This window comes from Penicillium chermesinum, assembly GCF_028974085.1.
Source record: "Penicillium chermesinum strain IBT 19713 chromosome Unknown utg000007l:1.0-2695246.0:1.0-2697696.0, whole genome shotgun sequence".
Lineage (NCBI taxonomy): Eukaryota > Fungi > Ascomycota > Eurotiomycetes > Eurotiales > Aspergillaceae > Penicillium > Penicillium chermesinum.
In genome coordinates, this window is record NW_026695317.1 from 2664184 (window position 1) to 2690938 (window position 26755).

Genomic DNA, 26755 nt, shown 5'->3' on the forward strand with positions numbered 1-26755 from the left:
GCTAAATAACCATGATCAACCTGAACTTGAGCAAGCAGCTGAACTGCAACCCATACTCCAAACTTTGGATCGGAGACTGATCAGTGGCAATGTCCTATGATTACATCATGTCTCAACCCAGCCAGAGCGCCGCATTGGCTGTGGCTGGGGCGGGAACCCCTAACAATGGGATGCTTCTTCCATTGTACCTCCGTCTTCTGCAACAGTTCCGGGGCCGATGGGTCAGACGGAAAGAAGGTCGGGCTTTGGAAACTATGAGACCCTCCATCCGGGCTACAACTCCCTCTTGCCATGAACCTTGGGGGAAAGCCTACAAGGAGCTGGGTAGCTCCGTCCCTAGGGCCCCCGTGCAGTCTATATTTCTGTTGGCTCGAATATGGGATACGACCAAGGGAGGCCAATACTCCTATGAGTTCGCTGTGCAATAACTCAAAGGTAGCGCTGTAACCAAGCCAGTTATAAAGCAAGCCCACGGCTTTCTCCGCGATCGGTTGTTTATTATGAGAGCCTTTAGCGAGCCATAACCATGGTTCGCTCTATCTCTACAGTAGGTGTGGTGCGACGATCATTCGAACCGTATGAGGATCCGTAGAACCAGCCTCCGAGCCTTCCCCGAGAGTTTTCCGCCATTGGAGGGAGCAGGCGCGTAACTGTAACAAAGCGCATTGTGACAGCCCAGACTCTTCCCCGTAAAGGCTTGGGTGAAACATCGCAAAAGACCTAACTCGTTGCGGCTCTTCGTCTCCACCAATGTCCCGCACGTCGATACTACCCACTTATTCTTCTACTCGGTTAAAACAGTGCGTCCTGTGGGTTTCCCAATGGCCTACCGTCTGCGCCTTAATCGCTTTGAATGGGTGTGCATACGCTGCAACCGCCCATGGTTCGCACGGAGGGGCCCCTGCCGCATCCCACATTGCTGTAGCTTAAGAGGAGAATTTTTCTACTTGTATTTGTTCGAGGGAAATGAGTGAGGCTATTTATATATTCAGGAGATGAAGGTTGAAAGACCACCTATTTTTGTTATAGACAGGAAGGAAGTGGCTCCGGCGGTGCGGCCAGGTTCTTGGCTTGAGCGGGTGTTAGGATCGCGTCGGTTTCTAATTTAATAGACGGAAAAAAGTTACCTATACAATTGATAAGTCAACTTAAGTGTGGACGGACCCCTCACCGGAGATTACGGGCCCACTGTGGGCCAGCAAGCCACTGATAAGCGTCACGTGCGAGACTCGGACGACTCCAAGGAGTCGCACGTTCCATCCTGGGCATGTTGACGGTGCTCCTTTAGGCCTAGAATTGAAAGGCTTGAGGCTTGCTCTCACCAGAAGATGCCTGCAGATCATGGCGAAAACACTCCACTTCTGGATACCTCTCGTCCTCACCAGGGAAGGCTACGTAATGCTCTTCCCCAATGGACATCGATTCAATGGAGAGTAATGCTGCTGTCAGCTTTTCTGATGTTCTCGGTCAATTTTGGGCATTTTATGGGGACCGCGCCGCAACTACTGATCTTTGAGAACACCATTTGTGAAAACTACAAGCGATCCCTCGGTCGGGAGGCTTCGCACACGACCCTAGGTTTGGACGGCGATATATGCAAATCAGAACCCGTGCAGACGGAGCTTGCTTTCATCAGTGGGTGGAAGAACACGCTTGATGTTTTGCCAGGTATGAGACCTGTCTCTTTCTCGGGGAATTACTGACGCAGACAGCTCTTCTTCTCGCTTTGCCTTACGGAGTTCTGGCCGACAAGTTCGGGAGAAGACCTTTTGTTATCCTCTCTACAGCGGCAACCGCAATTAGTGAATGGTGGCCAAGGGTTGTCTGTAGATACCTCCTTCCTTGCTCGAATTTACAGTGTTGGTATACTGATCATGACAGGCTGGTTCAATTTGCCCCTCCGCCTAGTGTGGCTGACAGGCATGTTTCGAGCACCAGGAGGCGGTGATCAATTTGCTACATTCATTCTCATGACCATCATAGCGGACGTGTTCAGTGAGAAACAAAGGTATTTCAGCCCCTCTTCGATACGAATGAGTGCATTTGGTAATTTGGAGCAGAACCACAGCTTTATTCCGCTTGGCCTCATTACCTATCATCGCTGAAGTGGTGGCAACTCCTATCAGTGCAACCCTCATGAAGGTCAACCCGTGGACCCCATTTCTGGTAGGGCCTCTCATTGTGCTTGCCGGCGCTGTCTTCAGCGTCCTAGTTCCTGAGACTCTTAACAAATCAGAATCGAGATCGACCGAGGGCACTGCCGCGTCTCCTCTGCCACCATCAAAGCCGAATGCACGATCTCTTATAACAAGCAAAGCCAAACACTTCATCGCCGATACAAAATTCTTATGGGAAACCCCCAAACTGCTTATATGCCTTGTTGTTGTCTTTGCCGGGGTTCTAGATAAAAGCTCCCTGTTCCTGCTTATCCAGTATGCGTCAGCCAAATTGCACTGGACTATTGCCAGGGTAAGTTCCTGCTAATGAACATGGCGTTCAATTACACTAATCTCAAGTTAGGCAAGTTATCTTATCTCAATCCGAGGCTGTATGACTCTGGCAACCTTCCTCGTATTCGTGCCGCTATTGTCATCCTTTCTTATTCGGCACTTGCACTACATCACTCTGGAAAAGGATCTCGTGATTGCAAAAATTGCCGTTACATCTGGCATAATAGGTTATCTCCTGATCTTTACCGCCTCTGATGCAGTTTTGCTCACTATCGGGTGTCTATTTGTCTCACTTTCTATGCCGTTTGTGATCACGGTCATCAGCATTGCAACTTGTTTCACTCCAGCCGAACATGTCGCGACTTTGTACACAGCCATGTCTGTGTCCCAATCGATAGGAATCATCGCCGCCGGGCCAATGTTCGCTAAACTGTATACTGCGGGTATGCATATAGGACTAGAGTGGTCGGGTCTTCCGTTCGCTGCTGCCGCAACTCTCTTCGCTCTCATTCTGATCTCGCTTCTTTTCCTTGGACCCAATTCTTGAATTGGGGGTGGGCTTATGGCATGAGCCAAGTTGTAATGGAGCACTCGTGTTTGTCCATGATCTTGAATCCATTTGAAATGGATGAGTCCAGGACTACATGACACTTTATATACAAGTGGAACATGGATAAAGTATTAGACGGGTGCTCATTTGTTTTATGCATCTAGCCTTATTAGCACATTCCCTGCGAGTAAGTACAGATACTCGAACTTGGATTGGTTATCACATTGTTGGAGGGGTAGGGGAATGTTTATCAATCCAGATGTTAGGTACTTGATTGACCTGGTCCAGGAGCCCTTGGCTGGTATCTCGAGCTAGCCTCTTGTAGCAGTCCAAACCAACCTGCCTACATCCCAAATTGCCATTCATATAGCAGTCCTAAATATTGCCAGAATTCGATGGATCCCTATTGCTCCTTTGATGCACAATTGTTTGGAAGTTGGAGACTGGAAGCACAGCTGACGGCCGCACATTGATATCCTGAAACAGGACGGCCTCAGACGTAAGCATTGGCGATACTAAGAATATCGAAATCGCTTGAGGGGTGAATCACTTTCGCGCTTCCATGTGCCTGTTGATCCTGGCATGTCATCCTAACCGTCATGTTCTCCACTCGCTAGGCAGTGTTATGCAAAGAAATAGATAAATCAAGGGAGGGTACAAGCTTTGACTCGGATTTAATAGCTCAAACCTACAGGTAATATCATTACACTCAGATTGCCAACTCTGCGAATCGTGTCACGCCCGAAGTTTCCGATTAAGGAGACCGCCAACCTTAGAATGACTCAAAATCCAGTTCACTACCTGTACAAAGCAGGGAATTTCGCCAGGCCCTTTTTCGAACATTATTGACAATATTGACTCTTAATATGAGAGAGTACCCGCATCAACAGCCCTATACTGAAACTATAGACCTTGTTAAGGTAAATTTTCTTTTTACAACAAGCTCGGAATCTCTGGATAATATCTCAACTTAAAAAGGTATTGGACTTAGGATGTGAAAACTAATGCCCGGGTCAGGTTAGCTATACAAAAGAAAAAGTCGGTCTTGACTGGAAGGCTCATAAATCTGGTTACCTATATCAATAGGAGCAAATGTTACCAGAGTGGGGCGGCAATAACGCTTATATTCAAGAGACTAGGGAGGAGAGGGAGAAGGAGAGGAAGAATAGTAGGAAGAACTACAGCAACGACATAAGTCCCTCTAAGCGGACCCCTATCTGTCACGACAGGCTTTGTTCTAGTTACGAAGACGCCCCCCGGATCGCGAAGGGAACCGAAGGGCTCCCAGCGATTAGTTTGGTTATCCTGCTATCATTAAGCTAGCGCACAACGAACTGACAGTAGCATTAGCGCCCTCCCCCCCCCCAACACCACCAGCACTCGGATCCTATCCTAGATTCGAGCCTATCATAGAATAGGCTTCACACTATCCCAACATCTCATAATCCAGGCAAATTCTCCAATGTTAGGGTGGTTACGGACGGCAAACCCCAGTAACGGTGACAAAGAACAGACATAAGATAAGTTGTGGCTTTCGCGCCCATAAGGATTCTCTCGTGGAGCAGTTTCAAAGGAACCAAGTCAAGTAACCGATGAGTCCTGGTGCTGTTAAACTTCATCCATGACAGGGACAAAAACGTTCACCAATCGGAATCGAGCCTCTTTACCGCGGAATAAGTGGAACCGACATTCCAAGGCCCCATGATTGGTTAGTTCCAAGATTAGTCATGCACTGTCTAATCGAGCCGGGCCTAATACCTCGGCAAAAAGAATTGCCACCCCATGCAAGTACTCATAATTCCTCGGGAGACGATCAGCACTCTTGCCTGCAGACCATGAGCTCTCCCAATCAAACCCCCAGGGCCCGCCGCCATAGGTCTGCCGTTGCCTGTCAGGCCTGCCGTAAACGCAAAGTACGGTGCAGCCTTACCGTCACTGGTATCCCTTGTGCCGGCTGTGCCCAGGATGCTACCGAATGCATTGTGAACCCTCGGCAAGCGAAAGGGTGAGAGTGCCGTCCGCTCGGCAGATACTCGACCAAACCATGCTGACCTCAAACCAATTTGCCTAGTACTAAGCAGAATGACCGCTTAGGACCTCGCTGTCGCCGTCAAGTCCATGCCGAGACGGCCAACTCAAACCTCGCTACCGGCGCGTATCAGGCACGCCAAATTCCGCACCCGAGCAATGAGCCTACATCTGCTGGCTTGCCTGCCCTCAATCCCCGTGTTGAAAATACGAGGCGTATCCTCGATCGGGATCCCTCGGAGAATGAGGTTAACAACATGGCCGAAGAAGAACGCAGTGGACTCGACATTGCATCGGCAGCGCTGGGCCAACCGAATAGTGTTGGGGAAGTACCTTACTATACTGGTAAAGCAACCGATCGTACACGCAAAGAGACTCTAAGCTTACGATGAAGTTAGGAGAACAAACTGGGCCCACCTCAGCCTTGGATATTTGCTCCCCCAATCACCTGTTGCCGAAGCATTTTCTCATCCCGTTGCACCGCACGCACCTATCGGACGAGGACCAGGACTTCCTACAGAGAAAGGGCGTGTTTACCCTTCCAGGCAAAAATGCTTGTGATGCCATGGTCCAGGCATACCTTGTTCATGTACATCCCATTCTCCCCATAATTGAAGCAGATGTGCTCGTGAGTCATCACCGGATCGGACAGCTTCAAAACTACAATTTGTTGCTGCTTTGGAGTCTCTTTTTTGTCGCTGTTAATGTAAGTTGTGATGTGGATCGTTTCTATCCTCCGAAACTGACTGAATCTTGTAGTTCATTCCTGCTGCTATATACGAGCAAGAAGGTTATACCTCGAGAAGAGCAATGAAATATACGATGTACTGTCGAGCAAACGTACGTACTCTCCTCCCCTATTTGAGCCTGTCTCAAGATTGAGCTGGTCTCAAGATTTCTTGAGCTAACCTTCTCGTTTGAGCAGTGCATGTTCAATAATGGGGGAGAAAGGAACAAAGTTGTGCTGTTGCAATCTTCACTTCTAATGGGATTCTGGCATTCAGACATGGACGAGCACGCACAGCCTTGGTACTGGTCAGGCATCGCAATAAGCTTGTGCCAGATCCTTGGCCTGCATCGCAATCCTGATATGTCAAACTTGACTACTCATATTTCTGGCCGACAGGTATCCTTTTGGCGCCGGCTTTGGTGGTGTTGTCTTTTCCGTGACCGCTGGCTCGGCCTTACTTTAGGAAGGCCACTGAGGATCAATCTGGATGACTGTGACACCCCTATGCCAGTGTTGGAAGACCTTCTTTTCGATATACAGAAGCCTGAGGGATCTGCTGCCGCGTCGTATTTCCCCGCTGACATGGAACGGTTAGCTAGATATTGGATAATGCTCATTGAGCTCAGTTGCCTGCTGGGTGACATCCTAACCATGAATCGTCGACTTGGAGGTCTCAAAGCGTCACAAGCTCAAGTGGAAGGGCTGGAGAAGCGGCTGTTGGGAAGCAAACTTCCAGATCGATATGAAGTGGGCCTGACTCCAATTGCAAGTTTCTATTCGAATCATGTCCATTTGCATTACCAGTCAGTCTTTCGACCATTGAACCGTTCCCTGTTCTCTCTCTGACATCTTCGCAGAGCAATGGCCGTTACATTCTATCGACCCTGGGGAACAGAAGCCCCGGGTGATCTGCGTTCCACAGCAAAGGAAAGCTGGCAGCACGGAATGCGCCTAAGGGCTGATGCTGCGGCTTCCAAGACCAATGAAATACTAGATGTCCTCGTTCAAGAAAAGCTCCTAGGATTTGCAGGGCCTATGACGTGAGTGAATCCAATTGGCCCCATCTATCTTCTCTGCGCCATTCCAACCGTCTTTGCTTTGCCCGGAAGTTGACTCAAGATCAAATACCAAAGGCCTCCTCTCCTCGTTCCAGCGATGCAGCTGCACTTACTCCAATGCAAAATTGGCGACACACTCACGAAGCGGATCCGACTCAACAAGCTTGAAATGTGCATGCTGGTCTTGGAAGAATTTCAGAAAACGTACACAGTGGCTTCGCTGTACCGCGGAATTTTCACGAAAGCGATCCAACAAATATTCCCGGATTACTCGCCGCCTATCATATCTTCTGACTATTCAGCAATCCCTGTCGCTGCACTGGCCACTAAAAATGATACCACCGGTGTGCACATGGAAGAAGAGAGCCTTGACACCAACAATAATCGGAATGATCATTTGGGTGCTTTTGGGTTTGCTGCTACGGATGACACGGACTTTTTGCATGTTTTATTGGACGACTCTTCGATCTTCGACGTCTGGCAGACGTGGAACCAAATTTGAGTCACGGCCCCGTTTTGACACCTTTCTCAAATTGTGTATGCTGCTGTCTGCGTGCATGCCAATGTCATCTTCAATGAAGTATGAGAGGGAGCTTGCCCAAGTCCTCCAACTTCCGCGACGACTTTTTGATTTTCAAAGTGTCGACGACTCATTCGGGACAGTAAATTACCGGGTAAGAGTTTCACGAGACACTTCATCTTGCCACGCGCCGTGGCCGCACCTCGACAAAAATATGCCTGGCTACGTAGCTTGTGGATGCGTGGCTCTCGAGCAGCGGGATGTGACAAGTTTGTGTACCGGTCCAATATAAACTAAACGTCAGTCCGTCGGAAGGCATTGCTTCCAAGTGACTTCATTGACCTCTAGACAGCTTTTGATATGTCAATTTTCATAGATGAGCTGATCGGAGTCAACTCATACCGGCGCCCAGCTCAAATTGGTGTCCCTATTAAAAGTCCCATTTTGAAGCAAGTCTTACATCCGCGATTAGGTTTTCGGTCTTAAGCCTCTTTTTTCTGGATGGCTTTCCGTGACAATTATCACCAAACCCGCTCAATCCTGCACACTCCTTCCTTTATCTCCTCACGTCCCGAAGGAACCAAACCAGGACATATCAGCGTCTAACAGCTTCGTGAGATCCTTCGAATGTGTTTGCGTAGTGTGTGGGAAACTGTCTCCAATAGATCTGTGGTAAAATCGAGAGCGTCTTATCACTCTCAAGAGCACACTAAAGGTTGCCGAATTGGCATTGGACATCTTGCGTCTCATTGAAATTCAGATACGGACTCCATGGATCAAGTCTCCATACCGAACCCATCAGAAATACAGCACTAAGCGTGAGTCTTATACGATGCTGCATATTATTTCTCGCACCTCCGCGCCTCGCAGATTTTGTTCATCCGTAGGTCAGTAGACAATCTCAGATGATCTCACAGATATATATATTTCTGCAAAAAGCCATGTGGATAAAACAACCCTAGGGACGGCGTATTGATGTTGTTGTTGTAGGGGCTCTCAGATTCCCAAGAATGAACTATGATCGATTGAAACATCAAAATTGAGTTCTATAGATCTGCGAATTCCGTAGCTGTTTTTGTCTCAGCCCGCTATTGAAAACCTAGGACTACAGAGGCTTGTGGAACACAGTCGAATACTACCGGACCATAATCGTAATATAGTATGCAAGCTATATAATCTACATAATACCGATAAACCTTCAGCGGCTGCCTGGCGAGTACCAGCAGGATAGTCTGTGTAGCTGTCGGCTTCATGCACTTACTTTTCCTTGGTTTTACTGCGGGACATCGAGATAGCTTAGCCAGAAGCCTAAATGGCAGCAATCGATTGCCACGGCATCACTCAAATAGTCTTTTAGAACTAATAAACACGTAGACATCTCCCTTTTCACCGTGAGATGTGCTACCACTACGAAGTGAACTTCGGCATATCGGGAGTTTACGTAGTCCGAGAAGGTGATGTAAGTAGGTTTCGAATCACTGTGATTCTGGTAAGAACTCCTTTTGTTTAATTCAGGAATTGGTTTAAGATAATCTATCCTATGGCAACTCGTCGTTTTGTAGTACGTCCTTCCAGGTGCATCCTGAGTCATATAATACACGTCTTTCAATTCCAACGCTAATCTATCCTCTAAACATTGGAAATGGGGAATTTCTGAGGTTTTTTTTTTTTTGGGTCTGAGAATGACTCGTACAAAGGAGGAAGATTTGGGATATTGACAGCACGATCTAGACGGCGTTCCTTGATTTACCGGGCCACTTGGTCCGCTTTTCGGCGCGCACGTAAAGGTTGTTTGGCCTGATTAGCTGGAACATCGGGTCATATTCAATGGGACCGTCGCCTTCTCGGGAGAACTTGTACCGGTAGACCAGCTTGGGCAGGAAGACCTTGACCTCTTGCAGCGCGAAGTTGAACCCAATACACATGCGGGGGCCCATCGCAAATGGAATGTACGCCGCCTTGTGTCGATTTTTGACCTCTTCCGTGTCCCAGCGATCGGGATTGAAGCGGGCAGGATTGTCCCACAAGGCCGCGTTATTGTGGATATGGTGGAGGGCCGGAATGATCACCGCGTCCTTCGGCAGCTTATAGCCCCCGGGCAGAATGAGGTCCACCTTCGCAGTGCGACCGGGCTGGAAGGAAGGATTGTGGCGACGCTGCGTCTCCTTGATGAACTTGTCCAGGAACTCCAGTTTGTCCGTGAAATCCGCGGTCATTTCCGTATTCTCGTCAAAGCCGTGGTCCACCAGCTCTTGCAGAAGCCGTTCCTGCATGCCGTCATACGTGACCAGGCTGTAGATCAGCCAGGAGAGGAGAGAGCTGGTGGTCGTAAAGCCGGCGCCGGTCGCGACCACCAGAGCCCAGACCAAGCTAGATTTGGGCAGCTTCTCGCCCTTGTTATCGGTGGCTCGGAGAGCGTAGTCTATTGAAGGTTAGACGGATTCCTTACGGGCGGAGCTGACCGATGGGCGACGGGTACCACTTACCGACCATGTTGCTTGCGCTCAGGGCCGCGTCTTGCAAAGGCAGATCCTCGATGCCCCCTTGGGCGGCCTTCTCCATGGACTCCTCGACCATCCCCTCAATGCGGGCCTTGAGCTGTCGCAGCCGTTTGGGATCGCCAAATGGCAAGGAGCTGTACCAGTCACCCTTGGAGGTGACCTTCTTATTGAGAGAAAGCATTTCGGCAATATTGTGCACCATTTCATGGACCGGGGCATCAGGTGTATCGAAATGTTGGAAGTCGATGCCCAGGGTCAGCTTGCCCACCGCTTGAGAGCCCATCTTCAACATGTACTGATACACGTTCCAGGCCTCCCCCTGGCGATCCAATTCATCAAACACCTTGAATGAGTCCTCGACGGTCTTCTGCATGGTCGGAGCATAGTGTCGAACGGCCTTCGGCCCCAACGCAGGGGGGTAAGAACTTGTGCGTGACCTTCCATTCCGGGGTGTCTGTGTCGCCAAGGAACACGCCCGCCGATGGGGTCTTCAGCGCAAATAGAGGGTGGGCTTCATTGATTTTTTTGGTGAAGAAATCCGACTCGGCGAATGCCACGGCCGCAATTCTCGGATCGTTCGTCTGGTACGTGGCACGACCCATGTTGTTCGTCTTGACGACCGGACCGAGTGACTCGAAGAGGCGCTGGTGGTTCCCTAGGTGGTCGGGATACACTTGAAAGAAGGTCCCCACGAATGGTAATTCTTTGGGGCACGGAGGATCGCGGACCTCATGTCCATCGATTGTCAGTGGCACAGGCCCGGGCGCGGCCAGAATCTCGGACACCTCCGTGAGGAGCGCCTCTGGTCCCTGGAATTCAATCTCTGGAAGAATTCTCGCTCATCAGAACCCCGAATCAATGGATCATGCTGCTGAGGGGTTTAAGGGAATCACCTACCACTTGGCTCCACGATGGCAAAATGTGCCGCAATCAACAGTCTCAACGCATCCAGAGTCAGCGAGGCGTCCACCTCAATCTGCTTGGCAGACGACGGGCTTTGCCCAAGAAGATAGAAAGTTTGCGAGGGCATCCCGGTTCGGTACTTCGAATGTGTCCAGAGTCGACCAGTAATACAACTAATATCGTAGGGTTATGCGGGAACCCTCTTTTGTATACCTTGCCGGTTATATACTCCCCCGAGTCCAACCATGTTGACCACGGCACGCTCTTTCCGAGATAAAAAAAAAAAAGCCGCATTGCGCTCCCGGGATCGACCATTGTTTCGGAACAACGTCCTTTCCACTTTCTCGGCTCCTCGCTACTGACGCGATAAGCTGCCTAAACCCTAAACACTGCGTGGGTCTCGGCATGCCGAAGGGGCAATCGGCCCGCGGCTGTTCACAAATCTCGGCATGTTCGCGTTTCAGAAGGCAGACGGTTACATTTCTTTCCGCGGAAGTCCTGGAAGTACGCGGATCTATCTTTAGAGTGGATGCGTCAAATAGCTCCGAGCTAGTGCATACAAATATGATAATAGGTGATTCCCTGTGTCTCCCAAGTCCAGCATCAAACAATTCTTTTCACCGACCGAGTTCGATCTTTCCAGTTGGTCTCCAAGGCGCCATGCAGGAAATTACAACGGAAGAGCTGGGCGCTCACAAGAGCAGAAGCGATTTGTGGGTTGCCATTCACGGGAAAGGTGAGCGCAATCCCCGTGCTATCGAAAGTTTCTAACTCTAACTAACCCCCTCCCTCCCCCTCCCTAGTCTACGACGTGACAAAGTACCTCAAAGACCACCCCGGCGGAGTCGACGTGCTGCTCGACGTGGCCGGGCAAGACGCAACCGCCGCGTATGAGGATGTCGGACATTCAGAAGACGCTGATGAAATCTTGGAAAGTTTTCTGATCGGCACATTAAAGGACGCCACTGAATACAAGGCGCCGGCCACCGTACGGGTGATTCAAGAGACCCCGGTGGAACAACCCGCCAAGGGCAGCTCGAGCGCGGTCCGCACCCTGGGCCTCACCGCTGGCTCGATCCTCTCGCTGTATCTCGCCTCCACTTCCCTCAAGACCCAGGTCCATCTCCACGACCTCCGAAGGCTGCTCCCGGGCCCCATCCACCTGTCACCGAGCAAGCTCTCCGAGTCCATCCTGCATGGCAGTTTTACCAATGGGGTGATTGCCACCGCCAGTGTGTGTGCGGCGCTCGCTGGCGTGTGTGTCTCTCGCCTCTCGAAGTTTACCGAAGTCGATTCAGGGTTCACCAAGTACCCTCCTCGCATCAAGCGGAAAGCCCTGCACAAGATCGATCCTCATCTGGTCCCGGGCTTTCTGCAGCCCAAAGACTACCAGGCCTTGCCCTTAGTGGCCAAGGACCTTCTAGCCCCCAACGTCTATCGGTTCGTCTTCGAGCTGCCAGGCAAAACCGATGTCCTGGGTCTGCCGATTGGCCAGCATGTGGCGATCAAAGCCACCGTGGATGGCCAAGTGGTGACTCGGTCGTACACCCCCACGTCCAACAATCTCGACCGGGGCAAATTGGAGCTCGTGATCAAGTGTTACCCGGAAGGCCTCTTGACCGGCAAATACCTGGCCCACCTCACGGTGGGGGATAAGGTGCTCTTCCGGGGCCCCAAAGGCGCCATGCGGTACAAGAAGGGACTATGCAAGAAGATCGGCATGATCGCGGGTGGCACGGGCATCACCCCGATGTACCAGCTGATTCGGGCCATCTGCGAAGATGATACGGACACCACGGAGATTTCCCTGATCTATGCCAATCGCTCGGAAGATGATATTCTCTTGCGGGCCGAGCTGGAGGCGTTCGCCGCGGCGCATCCCAAATCCCTCAAAATCTGGTACATGCTGGACAACCCACCCCAGAAATGGCAGTTCGGGAAGGGGTTTGTCACGCCGGCCGTCATGCGCGAGAAGCTCCCCGCGCCCTCGCCGGACACCAAGATCATGCTTTGTGGCCCGCCTGGCATGATCACTGCCGCCACGAAGGGACTGGTTGGCCTGGGGTTCACCGCACCAGGCGCCGTGACGAAGATGACGGACCAAATTTTCACTTTCTAGACGCATTGTTTTTTTTTTTCCTTTTAGACTCGCATTCAGTTTCAAAAAGGCAGTTGCCTCCTGACTTTTGTCTTTCACTTGACTTCAAGCTGTCTCTTGTGTACTTTATATGTGTATGTCGTTCATTTAGCTAGACCTAGACCTATGTTTCATAGATTCCCTTTCAGCACGGAAGATGGCACTGTACGCTGACCGAATACCAAATCTTGGGGTCTCGGGTACGTCCGGCGTTTTGACGCTTTCGGAGTTCTTGGGAGTATCCAGGCTTAAGAGCAATGAAAAGCACAGTTTGTCAGCTGTAATTTACGGGATTTTCGGCTTAGATGCAGTGCCCCTTCTTTTTTTGTTTTCTGTTGTTTCTTTTTTGCCCGCCAGTCCAGCTTCAATAACATAAGATACCCGACCGATGCGAAGGGCTAGGAGCGGCAATGGTGTTTCAAGATAATCACTACCCGCCTGAAGTGTTCAGTCAAGGGCGAGTAGCTAGAACGTCAATTGGTAGACACTGCTTGCTTTTTACCATTTCTATGTATGCATGTACTAATTGCTCACTATCTGGGCAGGGCTAAAGCAAGACTTTGGTTCAATGTCAACTCGGCCACGAACGTTGTCCGATCACCGGGGAGACGAGAAGAAGAGAAGTTCGACGTACAAACCCTAACATTGATCTGCGAAGGTCACGTGCCACTTGGGATCCACCTACTGTATCCAAGGGACCCGCACCAGGCCGTCTTGCCACGGCTACTAGTCGAAGCGTGCAGGGGAGCGTATCGGACTGCTGACGAAGTTAATCGCAACGCCAGATAGCCAGCCGCAATACAGGAATTGTGCCCTCCCGATATGCCTCCTCGAGCGCCACGGCTAGATCGGCCTGCCGCGTGATCCCCGCTATGCCGAGGTCCAAAGAACCCGCGGAAACACCATCGGCAAGCCGATCTTCGGCCAAAGCGTTTCGTCAAACACGAGAAGACGGTTCGGGTTCGCGGCACTCGGATGTATACGGCCTGAGATATCCCTTGTGGTCGAAGGGGGCCCTCTAAATGCGGGAAGGTTCCCAAGGGTTCGCCTTCGAAATCCCTCGGTCATATATAACGGCAAAACACCCCCATCGACAGTAGTATCTTTTGCAAGCACTACTGCAGTCCGTGTTTGCTACCCCGTTCCCTCCAACCCTGTAAACACTTCGCTTCTGATCCTTTTCCGCGAACATGACCTCAGCGTGGCAGCCACCCAAGAACTACCGCACACGGCCCGTTGCGCTCCTCGGAGCGGGGGTCTTGGGCCGTCGAATTGGTATGTTCTACTGCGTCAAACTGGACACCCTCTTTGTGCAAGAAGTTAACAATCGTGCAGCGGCCATTTGGGCCTCCGCGGGCTACAGTGTCCACGTCCGTGACCCCAGTGCGGACCAACGTGCGGCTTGCGAAACCTATGTGAAAGAGAATGTGGCTTCATACGCAGCCAATACGGGTGCCGAGCCGGGCAAAGTCACCACCTTTGAGGATATGGCACCAGCCCTCGAGAATGCCTGGCTCCTCATTGAGGCTGTTCCCGAAAAAATCCAGTTGAAAATTGATACGTTCGAGCTGGTTGAGAAACTGGCTCCCGCCGACTGTATTCTGGTAACCAATTCATCGTCCTACAAATCGTCGGAGATGCTCGACAAGGTCTCGGACAGCACCAAAGCTCGCATTCTGAACATGCATTACTACATGCCTCCAGCAGTCATGGTCGTGGAACTGATGACCGACGGCTTTACCGAACCGGCTATCTTTCCTTTCCTGGTTGAGCGCTTGAAGGAAGCGGCCACCCTGCCATACGTTGCGCGAAAGGAATCCACCGGCTTCATTTTCAACCGCTTGTGGGCCGCCATCAAGCGCGAAACCCTCACGATTCTTGCCGAGGGAGTCTCGACGCCGAGTGAAATTGATTCGATGTGGGGAGAGATGTTCATCAAGGGCAAAATGGCGCCCTGCAAGGGCATGGACAGTATGTGATTTTCTCTTCCCCCCTTTATGCTGAGTGCTCTGGACTCTGGCATTGCTCCCTCAAGAAGGCCGTGCTAATTATGCTCTCTCTCTTACCAGGCGTCGGTCTGGACACTGTGGCATTCATCGAGAAACACTACATCGCCGAACGGGGCCTCTCCGGCACCAAAACCGTTGACTATCTTCAAACCAACTACCTGGACCAGGGCAAGCTTGGAAACAAGTCCGCAGCCGGCGGTCTTTATCCAGCCCCTGGAAGTTCCGAGACGGACGGTGACAGCCACAGCCTCGTCGTTCTCGACATTGGCTTGTCGGCCAAAGAACCGAGCTTGCACGCCGGCGAGGTGCTGCAAATCTCAACAGATGGACAGGTGCAAAAGGTTCTCGTCACCGGTCAAGCTCTGCCGGATGGTCTTGCCGTAGACTCTGCGAGCAAACGCATGTTCTGGACCAATATGGGTGTCCCTGGAAAGGACGATGGTTCCGTCATGTCGGCCAATCTAGATGGATCTGACATCCGGACGGTGGTGTCACCGGGGACCGTCAACACGCCCAAGCAATTGACGCTAGACACAAAATCCCAAAAGGTCTATTTCTGTGACCGCGAGGGCAAGCGCGTCCTTCGCTGCAACTATGATGGCTCGGAATTTGAGGTCTTGGTCGCGACGGAGAATGCGGACAGCCCGGACATCCTGAAGTGGTGCGTTGGCATAGCTGTGGCCCCGAGTTTCGGCAAATTTTACTGGACCCAGAAAGGCCCGTCCAAGGCCGGACAAGGGCGTATTTTCTGTGCCAATATCCAGACCCCTGCAGGTCAATCAGCATCTTCAAGAGATGATATTCGTGTCGTCTTGAATGGGCTTCCGGAGCCGATTGATCTGGAGGTAGACGAGGAGGCGCATACGCTTTACTGGACGGACCGTGGGGAGCTACCGCTCGGTAATTCCCTGAACCGAGTGCACCTCGACGCCTCTGGCCTTCCCAAGCCACACCAATCTTCTAGGGGCTACTGAAATTCTCAGCAGGAATTTCAACGAGGCGATTGGGCTGAAGTTGGACCCAGTCAATAACGTCATCTATACGACGGACCTTGGTGGTAGTCTCTATCGTTGCGACCGTGATGGAAAGCACAAGGTCAAGTTATTAAGCGACGAGAACCGGGCTCTGACTGGGATCGCACTTGTTTGATGAGAATGGATTTTCTCCGGCAGATTCTGGACGCGATGTTTTCTCCATTGCTTAATTTGTCCGTCCCTCAGATCTCCAGCCATAGATTTTCTTTAATTGCTTAGATTATAGTCCATAGATGTGTAGGTAAGAGAGCAAGGCTATCTCAAATTCAGCGGATACTCCAAAAAAATATTCCTCGAACATAAATGCACAACCACAGCGTCACCCGGGCCCGGGGAGCACACATATTAAGACGTAAACTCTACGCGGTAGTTACGCCTAGGCAGCTAGTAAGCGGCAGGAAAGAAGTGTTGGGCTCTGGGCACTAATGATAGTCTCCTGCGAGACTGTGGCTCGATCCGTAATCCACAGCTTTGCGGATTTGATATTGTCACGGATTCCAGCTAAAGGGTGTACTGTATAAGATGTGCCGGGCATATTCACACATCATGTGCGGACGTGTGCGACAGGAGAAGCCGGAAGAAGATGTGGTATTAGCATAAGTCAAGAAGCAGAGCCTCTTAGAAGAGAAATACCAAAATATAGGTAAGGTTAGCGCGACGGTGACAGAGGTTGAGGACTTGTAGAAAGTGTTAGAGTTAAGTATAGAAGTATCTACATATCGGTACGGATAGGCGGATGAATCAAGGGTCGCTCATCTATATTACCGATGACTAGACTGCGGCACGATCTGCAATGTCTAAGGATGTCTATAATCCATGTGTGCGAACTGTCAAGGAATAATGGGTTTCGATAGCGTGGAAGCGGTGTTGGAAGCGCCTTTGATATCAATTCGAGACCTTTGAATATGAAGCCAAGCCCATTCAACGATAGTGAAGCAGAGTCCAAGAGCTACCCTGTATCCTATTGGCGGGCTCAGGGCTGAAACCTCAGCTGAGACCGAATCCCTAGCGAATCTCTCCATAAAAGGAGGCGCCTGTTTTAGATGAATGAGTGAGCTTTAGTCTTTATTCAAACCGGAACCCTACTGTGGAAGTCTATCGAATACGATTATCTTATCTAGTCAGCTGGTGCCATCCAAATCTAGTAGTTCCCTTACACAAAGACCCTTTCAACGCTACTTCGGTGGCGAAACGCCATTCAATCCCATTATTCCTTGACAGTGCCCAGAGAGATCTACCGGCAAATCGGGTGATAAGACCTGATAGAACTATAAATATTAATCAATCAATACTCCTGGGGATAACATCAAAGTCTTACTAGCTCTAAGTATCTACTGTGTAGAACCTCATGTTATGGAATTTGTAGTCAAAATATGTCATTATGGTCATTTCGCTTACTATCTAGATGACCCCAGTGGACTTGTCGAAGCTGGAGCAAAATATGCGGAATCAGACACCACAGAAATTGCCCTGCTAGATTCTTCGCTCCAGCCGTTACTACGGAGTCGATCACTGGGCCCCCATGTGTCGATTTCACTTGGTGCTGTAACAAAACAGTCAGGTTATACCTTGAACCACTTGGCGATGAGGGAAGCTTACTTGATTACAATTGTCTTTGGCTCCGTATAATGACGGAGAGCATATTCTCCTAGCCCGCGGCCAATTCCACTTAACTTAAACCCTCCCATGGGCACCTGAGGGCTGGCAATCGATGTACAATTGATTCCGACTGTACCTCCACGAATGGCACGGCTGACTCGCAAGGCTCTTTCAATATCCTGGGTATAGGCAGAGCCTGCCAGACCGTAGTTGGTGTCGTTGGCCAGAGCGATTGCCTGCTCTTCCGTCTTAAAGGTTTTGATACATAGAACAGGTCCAAAGATCTCCTCGCGGTAGATCTTAGCGTCAGAGGGGGGGTTCAGGAAGATGGTCGGGGCGACATAATAATCATCAACGGAGTACGTATCTCCCCCAACGACAGGAGAGAGCACTTTCTGGGCGTCGTCGATATAAATGCGGACCCGCTCATACTGGGCCTTGTCGACCAGAGGTCCGTACTGTGTCTCGGGACTCATCGGATCTGCGCCCAGGGTGGCTCCAATGTGTTAGAACGCCTGCTTCAGACCTTCGATGAATTTCTCGGCAATACTCTCCTGTACAAAAAGGCGGGATGTGGCAGTACACACCTGCCCACTGTTGCCCGTGATGCCAAACGTGCACCAGAAGAGATTTCGCTCAATGTCAGCATCTTCGAACACCACGGCAGGGCTCTTTCCTCCAAGCTCATAGGTGACGCGCTTTAGATTACTCTTAGTTGCGGCATCCTGGACCTTCCTCACCGTACCAGTGGACCCTGTAAAGGAGATCTTGTCGATATCCATGTGGCTGGCTAGCGAGGCACCAACATCCCCAGCCCATATAAATCGAGTTATCACTGAGACCTATCACGCTCTCTGGTGGAGCGGTGGCGGGGAGGGGGAGCCGCGGGGGGGCAAGTATTATCTCTGAGGTCGCTTACCTGCAACAATTTGGAAGGCGCCCGGGGGGAAACCGGCCTTGCTGATGAGATTCGCAACAGACAGCGTGCCCAGAGGAGACTTTTCCGAAGGTTTCAGGATGACAGTATTTCCTGTCGCCAGCGCCGGAGCAGACTTCCATGCGAGAAAGTGTAGCGACCCGTTCCAGGCAGTCACACCAGCACAAACACCAACTGAGGTGTGCTCTACGATCTTGCAGAATCCATCTTCGGGCGGGAAGTAGTCACCCTTGTACTTGTCGGTCCAATCTGCGTAATCTGTTTCGCCGAGGTCCGCTTGCCTAGCACCACGCTTTCTCCGGATTGGAGAAGATCACTTACACCTAAAAACAGAGACAACGCTGGGCATCGTGCTTTTCAGGAAGGAGATGGGAGTGCCACTGCAAAGACTTTCGAAATATGCAATCTCCTGGGTATGCTGCTCGATCAAGTCCGCGAGTTTATTGAGCACGACCCCGCGTTGCTCCCCTGTGAAGGCACCCCACTCCCCATTAAAAGCACGTCGGGCATTCGCAACGGCGGTGTCAATGTCGGCAGCTGATGCAGAGTTCAAGGGGGGGCAGGTCGATATCACTCCCATCTTTAGCACGCTTGAAAGTCAGCCGGGAGCACCCCCCCCCCCTTGCACCCACTAATCCGATCAGCATGCTGCTACCGTGAACTTATTGGAGCAGATGTATGTCTCACCTTGTTGTCGAGGAAAAGAGCACTGGGAGGGGTGGTGACATTCATCAGTCTTTTAGACGCCATTCCGTTCAACTTGTTGGTCGTGTCTCCTGTACAGGTAGAGGTCAGGACTTGATTGTTCTGAGCAATAAGCCTGCCGGATCCATTAAGTTCCTAGATTTCCGAACGAATATAAGTCAAAGACAGTCATTTAGCGCTTGCTGTGAGGCGAGAAGCACTGACACGTCGATCCATCAACCCCCGCAATGTCCTAATTCCGCGAGCCGGTAATTCCGGCAGCCCGTAATTATTTTCCTCAACCCCGAAATACGGACTCCCACTGGAAACATAAGAAGACATGCGTATCAGAAACGACTGTACTTGTATGACACGGGCCAAGCAGGACATAATCAATAGGAATTCCGGTGGGTCCTTCTATCCCGCATCTTGCGGCCGTATTTTGCGGGGGAGACCATGAAGGCCTAGGCAACCTGCATGAAACATCTGGAACATCTTTATACAACTGTTATCACGGTGAGAGGGGCCGATTCTTCTTACGCAAAATATTTACCTCTCAAAGGCCCTCTGTACTACGTGCTCATTCAAACATGCCATGGCTCAAGATCGAGGATCCCAAGATGCGAACGCCATGTTCGTCGATGAGGTCCGGCCAATAAAGCCCGAGGACGATAGATCCTGAGCACACAGCTTCGGCAAGAACGAGGAGCTGTACCTCGACTCCGGGTTTGTGATGCGTGCCACTGCCGAAACCGGAGAGTATGTGCATTTTTGGACCATCATGTATCACCAAAAATGCAAGGACGTGGTTATGGAGTGTGATTTGAACCGTACGGCATTGCTGGTGACAAACCATTCGGAAGAAGAGAAGAAGAACATGACGCGACCCCTTCCATCGACAAGGGCCACAACCTCGAGGATTTCCTCCCTCTAGGCTCCCTCAAGATCAGCGAAACCCCAACGGGAGCGCAATGGGAGATCGCCGGTCGCCAGTATGTCTGCGCCACGCCGGAGTGCTGGATTCGGGGGGAGTACGCTGGCGTTAAAGCCAATATCCGGCTATCCGACCCCAGCGATGGCTTCTTCCACCTCGGTTTCTTCGAGAATTGGAAGCCTGATGGCATGGCCGGATACCAGAGCCACATGAAAGCAGAGGGTACTATCAAGTACGAGCGTCGGATCCTTAAGATCAAGGGCCGGGCCGTCCGAGAAAACCTAGGGTTCCGTGGAACGAACAAGGGAATACCTAACCGCATTGGATACATGGGCGCCGAAGGGCTGAATTGGTCACATGCATTCAGTGATGAGTTTTCCTGGTATATCATGGCAGGCCACGCAGATCGCAATCCAACAGGTATGCTCGTTCTTGATGGGAAGATAATCCACGCTACCGGCCAGTCCAATGTGTGGCTGGAGAGCATCTACCAGTGGATTGACCCAGACAGCAACCAGCTGGTGCCATGAAAGTGGCGTGCTTACCTGCGTGCTCCAGAGGGCATCATGGAGGCCTACATCACCGCGCATAGCCGTGTACACTACACCTGGAATTGCCTAGGAGGTGTCATTGCTGTCTCCTATCTGGTCGAGAGGCTGAGGCCACATTTACACACACAAATGGACGTGTAGTCAAAGCCTCGAAGCAACTTTTCTTTACTGAGTTCATGCGCACCTTCCACCGCTGCCCCAAACTCCTGGGCTAGATACAGTTAGCCTGGCTTAGTATGGGGTATGCCATGATATCAAGCTGCTGTAAAATGAATATGTTGTTAGTGATTATACTCCGAGAATGTATGATGTTTTTGATATTATAATATACAACCCCTAAAAAACCTCCTTTTCTCCTAATACAAAATCTTAGTAATAGTCTATATAGCAAATCCTGGCCATGACAAGACTTTTATAATAAGGTTCGAACTTCAAAACTAGTACTATTAGAAGGTCTAGATTTTAAGGATTCTAGATCTATTTAGACCTGGCACTCATCTGCCCTGCAGGTCCAAGTTTAGAAACCTCTGTCTGTATCTTAGAAGGTTAGGGTCTAACCTCGCTACCCTAATCCTGACTCTGACCCTCTAAGGATGTCAGGACCCAAGGTCTCTGAGCTGCCGCTGGGTACCTTAGGCCCTGCCGTATCAGGTTGATGCGACGGTCACCCAAATAGGCTTGGCTCTGTCCGCCATTCACACGGATCTGCTTTTCAAAACGATCGGGCGAATTGCTGCTCACCCAGACGTGTTACCTGAGCTACGCTCCGAGATTGAACAGGCCATATCAGTTCACGGGTTGAATAAGAATGGAGTTTATAATATGAAACGTCTAGACAGCGTGCTCAAGGAGACGCAGCATCTTAATGCAGTCGCCTTGGCGATTATGAACCGGTACGCCACTGAGGATATCACATTAGCGAATGGAGTGACCATTCCTAAGGGACCTCCGTCACTACAGACACCATGCGCAGTGATAAAACCTACGATCGTGCCAAGGAGTGGGATCCATACAGGTTTCACAACATCCGGCGAACTGGTCAAGAGCAGGAAGGTCAATTGGTATCCACGACTGCACAACACTTGGCCTTTGGTCTTGAAAAGCATGCGTGCCCAGGTCGAATTTTCGCAGCTCATGAGCTCAAGATCATGTTAGCTCACATTTTGCTCAAGTATGATATTGAATACATTGAGCAAGACCGACCAAAGATCAGAGTTGTTGGAACTGATGTTTTCGCAGACGGTATACCCAGGGCTCAAGTTGGCCGCCGAGATGGGTATAAGATACCCATTGTATCGGAAGCCTGGGCAGACTGATTGGGTTGATATTCGATATTTCATGTGTCGTAATAGAGATGGCTTGGAGGCTGGGCTTCAAGCAGTACGGGAATAGAATGAACTTAAGTTGGTAAAAAGTATCCTGTTGTTCTCCTGGAATGAAGGAAACATGTCACCTGAGAAACTCTGCGATTACAGTCAATCCTACCTAGGCACCTGGACATCACGTAAATGAAGGGGCCTCCATAGTCCATCAGTGTGTATAGTGTACTTGAGCACTTGGGTAAAATAGACGAAGACCAGCGGAGTAGCATGGTCGCATTGCACCTTTCACATGCGTATACACGCAAGGCTGCCTGGATGGATTAAATTGAGTAAATCTCAGGTACCTTCTGTGGAAGCTGAGGTGGATCTCGGCATCGTTGCCTAGATAGGGCCAATCGGTACGGATTTAAAAAGTAAACTCCGTAGCAGTTGTGATCTCTACCGATAGCGGTTAGATTCGCTGCAATTTCAATATACTCGTAATCATCAGCTGATATTATCCCTGTTATGATGTAACACGTGGTTCTGAGGGAAATAATGGAGGACTTTGCGTCTATCCCTAATGTACTCTATTTCATCTTCCTTCCACCCCTCGCTACTGCGAAAATCATCCTATCAGCCTAACCAACATACAACTCTCCAAGGAAACCTTAACCCCACTGAATCGATTGATACAGATAGCCAGTCAATTTGAACTCACCATGACTCCTACTCGATCGACCTGGCTAGTGACCGGCGCATCATCAGGCCTTGGCAAATATATCGCTTCCCAAGCTCTTAAGGCTGGAAATAAAGTTATTGGAGCTACACGCGATGTCGGAAAGGCCGAAACCACCTATCCGGAATTTGCGGCCAAGGGCGGCATTTGGGTAGGGATTGATCCTGCCCAGCAGGATGCCTATGATCAGTTTTCGAAGTACTCTCGTGAGTATCAAGTGGATGTTCTGGTAAATAGTGCTGGCTATGCTTTTATTGGGGGCGTAGAAGATACAAGGTCGGTATCTTGAACAACCCGGTGTTTCGTTATCCCTCACTAAATTTTTTTATAGCGAAGAAGAAGTCCGCCAGCAAATGGAGGTCAATTTCTATGGGCCTCTTCGTGCTGTTCGAGCCTGTCTACCGGTCATGCGTGAGAAGCGCTCTGGTCATATCATTCTTATTAGCAGTGGTGCAGGGTATGTGTATCTTCCTTAAACCTCCCAGATCTACAGGACTGATATCAAGCTTTGTATTGGATAGATTTATCGCTCGCCCTGGACGGGGTACCTATTCAGCGAGTAAATTTGGAATCGAGGCTTTTCACGAGTCCCTGTCTCACGAGGTCAGGTCTCTCGGAATTAAAGTCTTGATTGTGGAGCCAGGCGCATTCCGAACCCCTTTCGCTACCCGTCAGGTTGTGCCTGCTGCATTTGAGAACGGCTTCAGTGCTGGCTATACTGGTACACCAGTTGAGGTGATGGTGAGCATGTCTCGAAATCTTACGGCTGCTCCGGATTGGATTAGAGGGGATCCAGAGAAGGCGGCAAGAGTCATCTTGAACGCTACAGCTGAAGGGTACGATTACCTCCGGCTTCCCCTGGGTAAGGACTGCGTGGCTGCTTTAGAGGCGAAGATTGGAGAGCTGCAGAAGGATTTGGACGCTACACGCTCGGTCGCCATTACTACTGATGTTGATTAAATCTTCGAAGATTGCCTTGCCAATATCTATCACAGTGTATGGCATTTGAAACATGCCATTCTAGTCCAAGAGCTTCATGGTGATCTTTATAATAGTAAATCAAATTGAATACAAACGTATGGCCTTTGAAGAGACTTCAAGGTTCTTTTTAAGATAAAATATTTGAAATTTTGTACAGCTCTATATCAGTATTCTCTACCCGATATCCCGCACTTGAGTAGTCCCATCATTTGTTCACAGTAAAGAGAGAATTCCGTGCCGTATGGACTGCAAAATGAGTCCGTGTACTGGGAGGAGGCGATGAAGGATTTTTTGGAGGCAAATTCAATTATGCGTTTCTTCAATGAACGGGTTGAATAGCTGCATTAATCTATCAATCGGTTCATCCACCTAGGTATATTGAGATGAAATATGCTAACGAACATAAGAGGAAGGTCCTTTACATCTAGTCCAGTATGTGGCAGTTCCAATCTACCCGTGCTCTTGTCAATCTCAGAAATGCAAAAGACTAAGGGGATAATAGCCAATCCCTTCCAGTCAGTTCTTTGTTCAGGCACTATATCTCTTGAACCATAAATTTGCTGTAGAATCTACTACTGTCAGAAAACCCGCGGCATTGCGCATTGGGTGCCCAGGAGAACCCTCAGCCAGTTTGAAATCGTAGTATTTCAAGAAGGGTGTCATTATGACCTTCGCTTCGTGAATCGCGAAAAAGCGTCCAGGACACACCTGTGTGCCTAGGCCGAACACAAGGCGATCATTACCAGTACCGACAGCCTGCTCGAGGTCAATGGTTAATAGAGGAAGGAGGATGGTAAAATATCAGCATGATATATACTTAGAATTTCCCGTCTAGCGATGGTTTATTGCGCAACTTCTCAAATCGAAAGCCTGTCAATGGTGGCCTACGTTGGGGAACAGAAAGGACCAGGAACGGCGCTCTTATTCGAAATACTAAGACTAGAGGGGGAAAGGAAGAGGGAGAAGGGGAGGAGCTACACGACAATCTATCTACTCCTTCGCGAACCCCCGTCCCATCTTCGCCAACCTCGTAGTGCAGACCGTCCTCCTCTATCCCAGGGCTAGACTGCGGCACGATCCGCAATGTCCAAGGATATCCGCAATCCATATCCGCAAACTGCGGATTTGGATATGATTTTATATCCGCAATCCGCAGCCTTGTGGATTTGGATATGGGTCTCATATCCGTTGGATATTTGCGGATATCCAATGGATATCAAACAAGACAAATATGCCAAGACTCGTGACCTCAAGGGGTATACATTATTTTTATGTTTCCTCCAGTATTTTTTATGTAACAGCCTTGTCACGCGGATATCCGCACAGATATCCGCAGAATATCCATACCCCTTTTAAATTATAAAGTCTACATTTTGAAAACTTCTATCCATGATTTCTCTTACTTCCACGGTCGGAATATCTTTAAACTCTAATATATCAATAGCTGGAAGATGTAGCGTTGTTTTGAATCTAGAATTGGGATATTTTACCAAGAATCAGATATTTTTTCCTTATTCATTCTATTTGCTGTGAAAGTGGAGGAGGTTAACAGTAGTCAAATATATATTTTCAAGTAAGTTACCACAAAATCTTTATTTCACAGCCATACTCAAGATTAGAGTCAAATTCTCCTAATTATATAGCCTCATATTTAATTATTACACAATCAGACCTCAGATACACATTCATTTCCTAATATTTCACACTATATGGTATGAATTAGGGATGTTGGTTCTGTTATAACCAAACACGGTTTTCTTTCAGGCGGGGAGAAAGATTGGTAAGCTGCATTAGTGTCAGGTGACAGCCTATATTCGGGAAGGTAAGCGAGAGTTATGCTAGTGCGGATATCCTTGGATATCCGCAGCTTGGATATGGATATGAACTCATATCCATTGGAGCGGATATGCCGCAGTCTACCCAGGGCAGTAAGCGACGGCAAATCGAGTAAGCAATGACAAGCTATAGATGTTAGAAGCCCTAGTAGATTAGTAGTTTAGATAGGGCCAATACCTCTAGACTTATAACTAGACATCTTCAGGGCCCGACAGAGGGCCGAATCCCCAGGCCCGAAGCCCGACCCGACACAGGCCCATGGCCGAACTTTTGGGCCCGAGCCCGACCACTAGGCCCGCGACGGGCCCCCGACAGGCCCCCGACAAAGCCCGTTTTTGCATAAAAAGGGGGTCTTGGTGTTCATAAACACACTTAATAACCTAGATAAAATACTGTTATTTATTTCTGTTCTGGTTTTTCTTAAGAAAAAGATTGTTATTCACTACTTAGAAGTTGGAAATTTTAGGAAATCCTTTTAAAATTAGAACAGAGATTACCTGTTCTCTATTATTTATAAGAAAAAAAAGAACTTTCTATATTTTTAAGTATATCTTGCCGGTAAGATAAAATATTGCATAAAGTAGATTAAATATATATATATTATACTAGTAGATATATATCCTTTATCTTCTGATTAAATAGCTCTTTCTAAATTATCACCAAAGCTAGATCTATCTCAATATATAGCTATATCTTCTCTATAAATATTATAATCTACTATAACTATAACGATTCGAACAGGATCTATAAATAGAATTTATTAAGAATAATAACTGCGGCTTTATAGATAGGATCGAAGTTAAAAAAAAATATTTGAGACTTTTTAGTCTGAATAGGCTGGGAATAGGCTATTTGTAGACTTTATCCCTATTTCTATAAGCTCTTATAGGCTTTAGTAAGGCTTTGATAGGTTTTAATAGGCTTTTTGTAGGCTATTTATAGGTTTTATCTCTTTTTCTGTAAGCTTTAACAGACTTTTAAGGACTTTAATAGGCTTTTAACAGGCTTTTAATAGGCTTTGATGGACTTTCGAGAGCTTTGACAGGTCTAACCTATTTAGTTAGAATATCTATCTTATTTAATTCTAATATAATAATTACTTTTAAGCTAAACAGCTTACTTAGCTTTTATATTAACAAGTTATTTAACTCTTATTATAAATAACACTCTTCTTTCTAGTTCTCTTAATAATTTTTATAGCCTATATACCAGTTAAATCTTAATTATATTCTAAAACTAACAGTCTAATCTACTATTATCTTTATATAATAGA

At 49.0% G+C, this 26755-nt stretch overlaps 9 protein-coding genes across 9 annotated transcripts; 7 read left to right on the forward strand and 2 right to left on the reverse strand.

Annotated features, from left to right (window-relative positions):
* Positions 1–1328: 1328 nt before the first annotated feature.
* On the forward strand, positions 1329–2997 carry N7468_009767 (uncharacterized protein; the record flags this gene model as incomplete). The annotated part of the gene is made up of 5 exons (XM_058479063.1): positions 1329–1668; positions 1713–1802; positions 1882–2008; positions 2061–2469; positions 2521–2997. 5 exons carry the CDS (start codon positions 1329–1331, stop codon positions 2995–2997), a joined length of 1443 nt encoding a protein of 480 aa, XP_058327393.1.
* A 1838-nt stretch (positions 2998–4835) lies between these two features.
* Positions 4836–7318, forward strand: N7468_009768 (Zn(II)2Cys6 transcription factor; the record flags this gene model as incomplete). The annotated part of the gene is made up of 7 exons (XM_058479064.1): positions 4836–5005; positions 5072–5373; positions 5427–5734; positions 5788–5868; positions 5954–6561; positions 6616–6798; positions 6892–7318. The coding sequence occupies 7 exons, from the start codon at positions 4836–4838 to the stop codon at positions 7316–7318; spliced, it is 2079 nt and encodes a 692-aa protein (XP_058327394.1).
* A 1745-nt stretch (positions 7319–9063) lies between these two features.
* N7468_009769 (cytochrome P450) lies at positions 9064–10867 on the reverse strand (the record flags this gene model as incomplete). The annotated part of the gene is made up of 4 exons (XM_058479065.1): positions 9064–9758; positions 9823–10204; positions 10275–10660; positions 10735–10867. The coding sequence occupies 4 exons, from the start codon at positions 10865–10867 to the stop codon at positions 9064–9066; spliced, it is 1596 nt and encodes a 531-aa protein (XP_058327395.1).
* Positions 10868–11400: 533 nt separating this feature from the next.
* N7468_009770 (putative cytochrome b5 reductase) lies at positions 11401–12859 on the forward strand (the record flags this gene model as incomplete). Its single annotated transcript, XM_058479066.1, has 2 exons — positions 11401–11476; positions 11544–12859. 2 exons carry the CDS (start codon positions 11401–11403, stop codon positions 12857–12859), a joined length of 1392 nt encoding a protein of 463 aa, XP_058327396.1.
* A 1208-nt stretch (positions 12860–14067) lies between these two features.
* N7468_009771 (uncharacterized protein) lies at positions 14068–16035 on the forward strand (the record flags this gene model as incomplete). Its single annotated transcript, XM_058479067.1, has 3 exons — positions 14068–14848; positions 14947–15786; positions 15851–16035. The coding sequence occupies 3 exons, from the start codon at positions 14068–14070 to the stop codon at positions 16033–16035; spliced, it is 1806 nt and encodes a 601-aa protein (XP_058327397.1).
* Positions 16036–17515: 1480 nt separating this feature from the next.
* Positions 17516–19206, reverse strand: N7468_009772 (aldehyde dehydrogenase family protein; the record flags this gene model as incomplete). The annotated part of the gene is made up of 5 exons (XM_058479068.1): positions 17516–18015; positions 18046–18354; positions 18439–18714; positions 18778–19036; positions 19144–19206. The coding sequence occupies 5 exons, from the start codon at positions 19204–19206 to the stop codon at positions 17516–17518; spliced, it is 1407 nt and encodes a 468-aa protein (XP_058327398.1).
* Positions 19207–19735: 529 nt separating this feature from the next.
* Positions 19736–20604, forward strand: N7468_009773 (uncharacterized protein; the record flags this gene model as incomplete). Its single annotated transcript, XM_058479069.1, has 3 exons — positions 19736–19773; positions 19831–19899; positions 20004–20604. 3 exons carry the CDS (start codon positions 19736–19738, stop codon positions 20602–20604), a joined length of 708 nt encoding a protein of 235 aa, XP_058327399.1.
* A 614-nt stretch (positions 20605–21218) lies between these two features.
* N7468_009774 (Cytochrome P450) lies at positions 21219–21941 on the forward strand (the record flags this gene model as incomplete). Its single annotated transcript, XM_058479070.1, has 3 exons — positions 21219–21252; positions 21302–21518; positions 21599–21941. 3 exons carry the CDS (start codon positions 21219–21221, stop codon positions 21939–21941), a joined length of 594 nt encoding a protein of 197 aa, XP_058327400.1.
* A 683-nt stretch (positions 21942–22624) lies between these two features.
* N7468_009775 (SDR family oxidoreductase) lies at positions 22625–23625 on the forward strand (the record flags this gene model as incomplete). Its single annotated transcript, XM_058479071.1, has 3 exons — positions 22625–22941; positions 22997–23122; positions 23187–23625. Coding segments are annotated over 3 exons (882 nt in total), but the record flags the coding sequence as incomplete, so codon positions are not given.
* Between the last annotated feature and the right edge of the window lie 3130 nt (positions 23626–26755).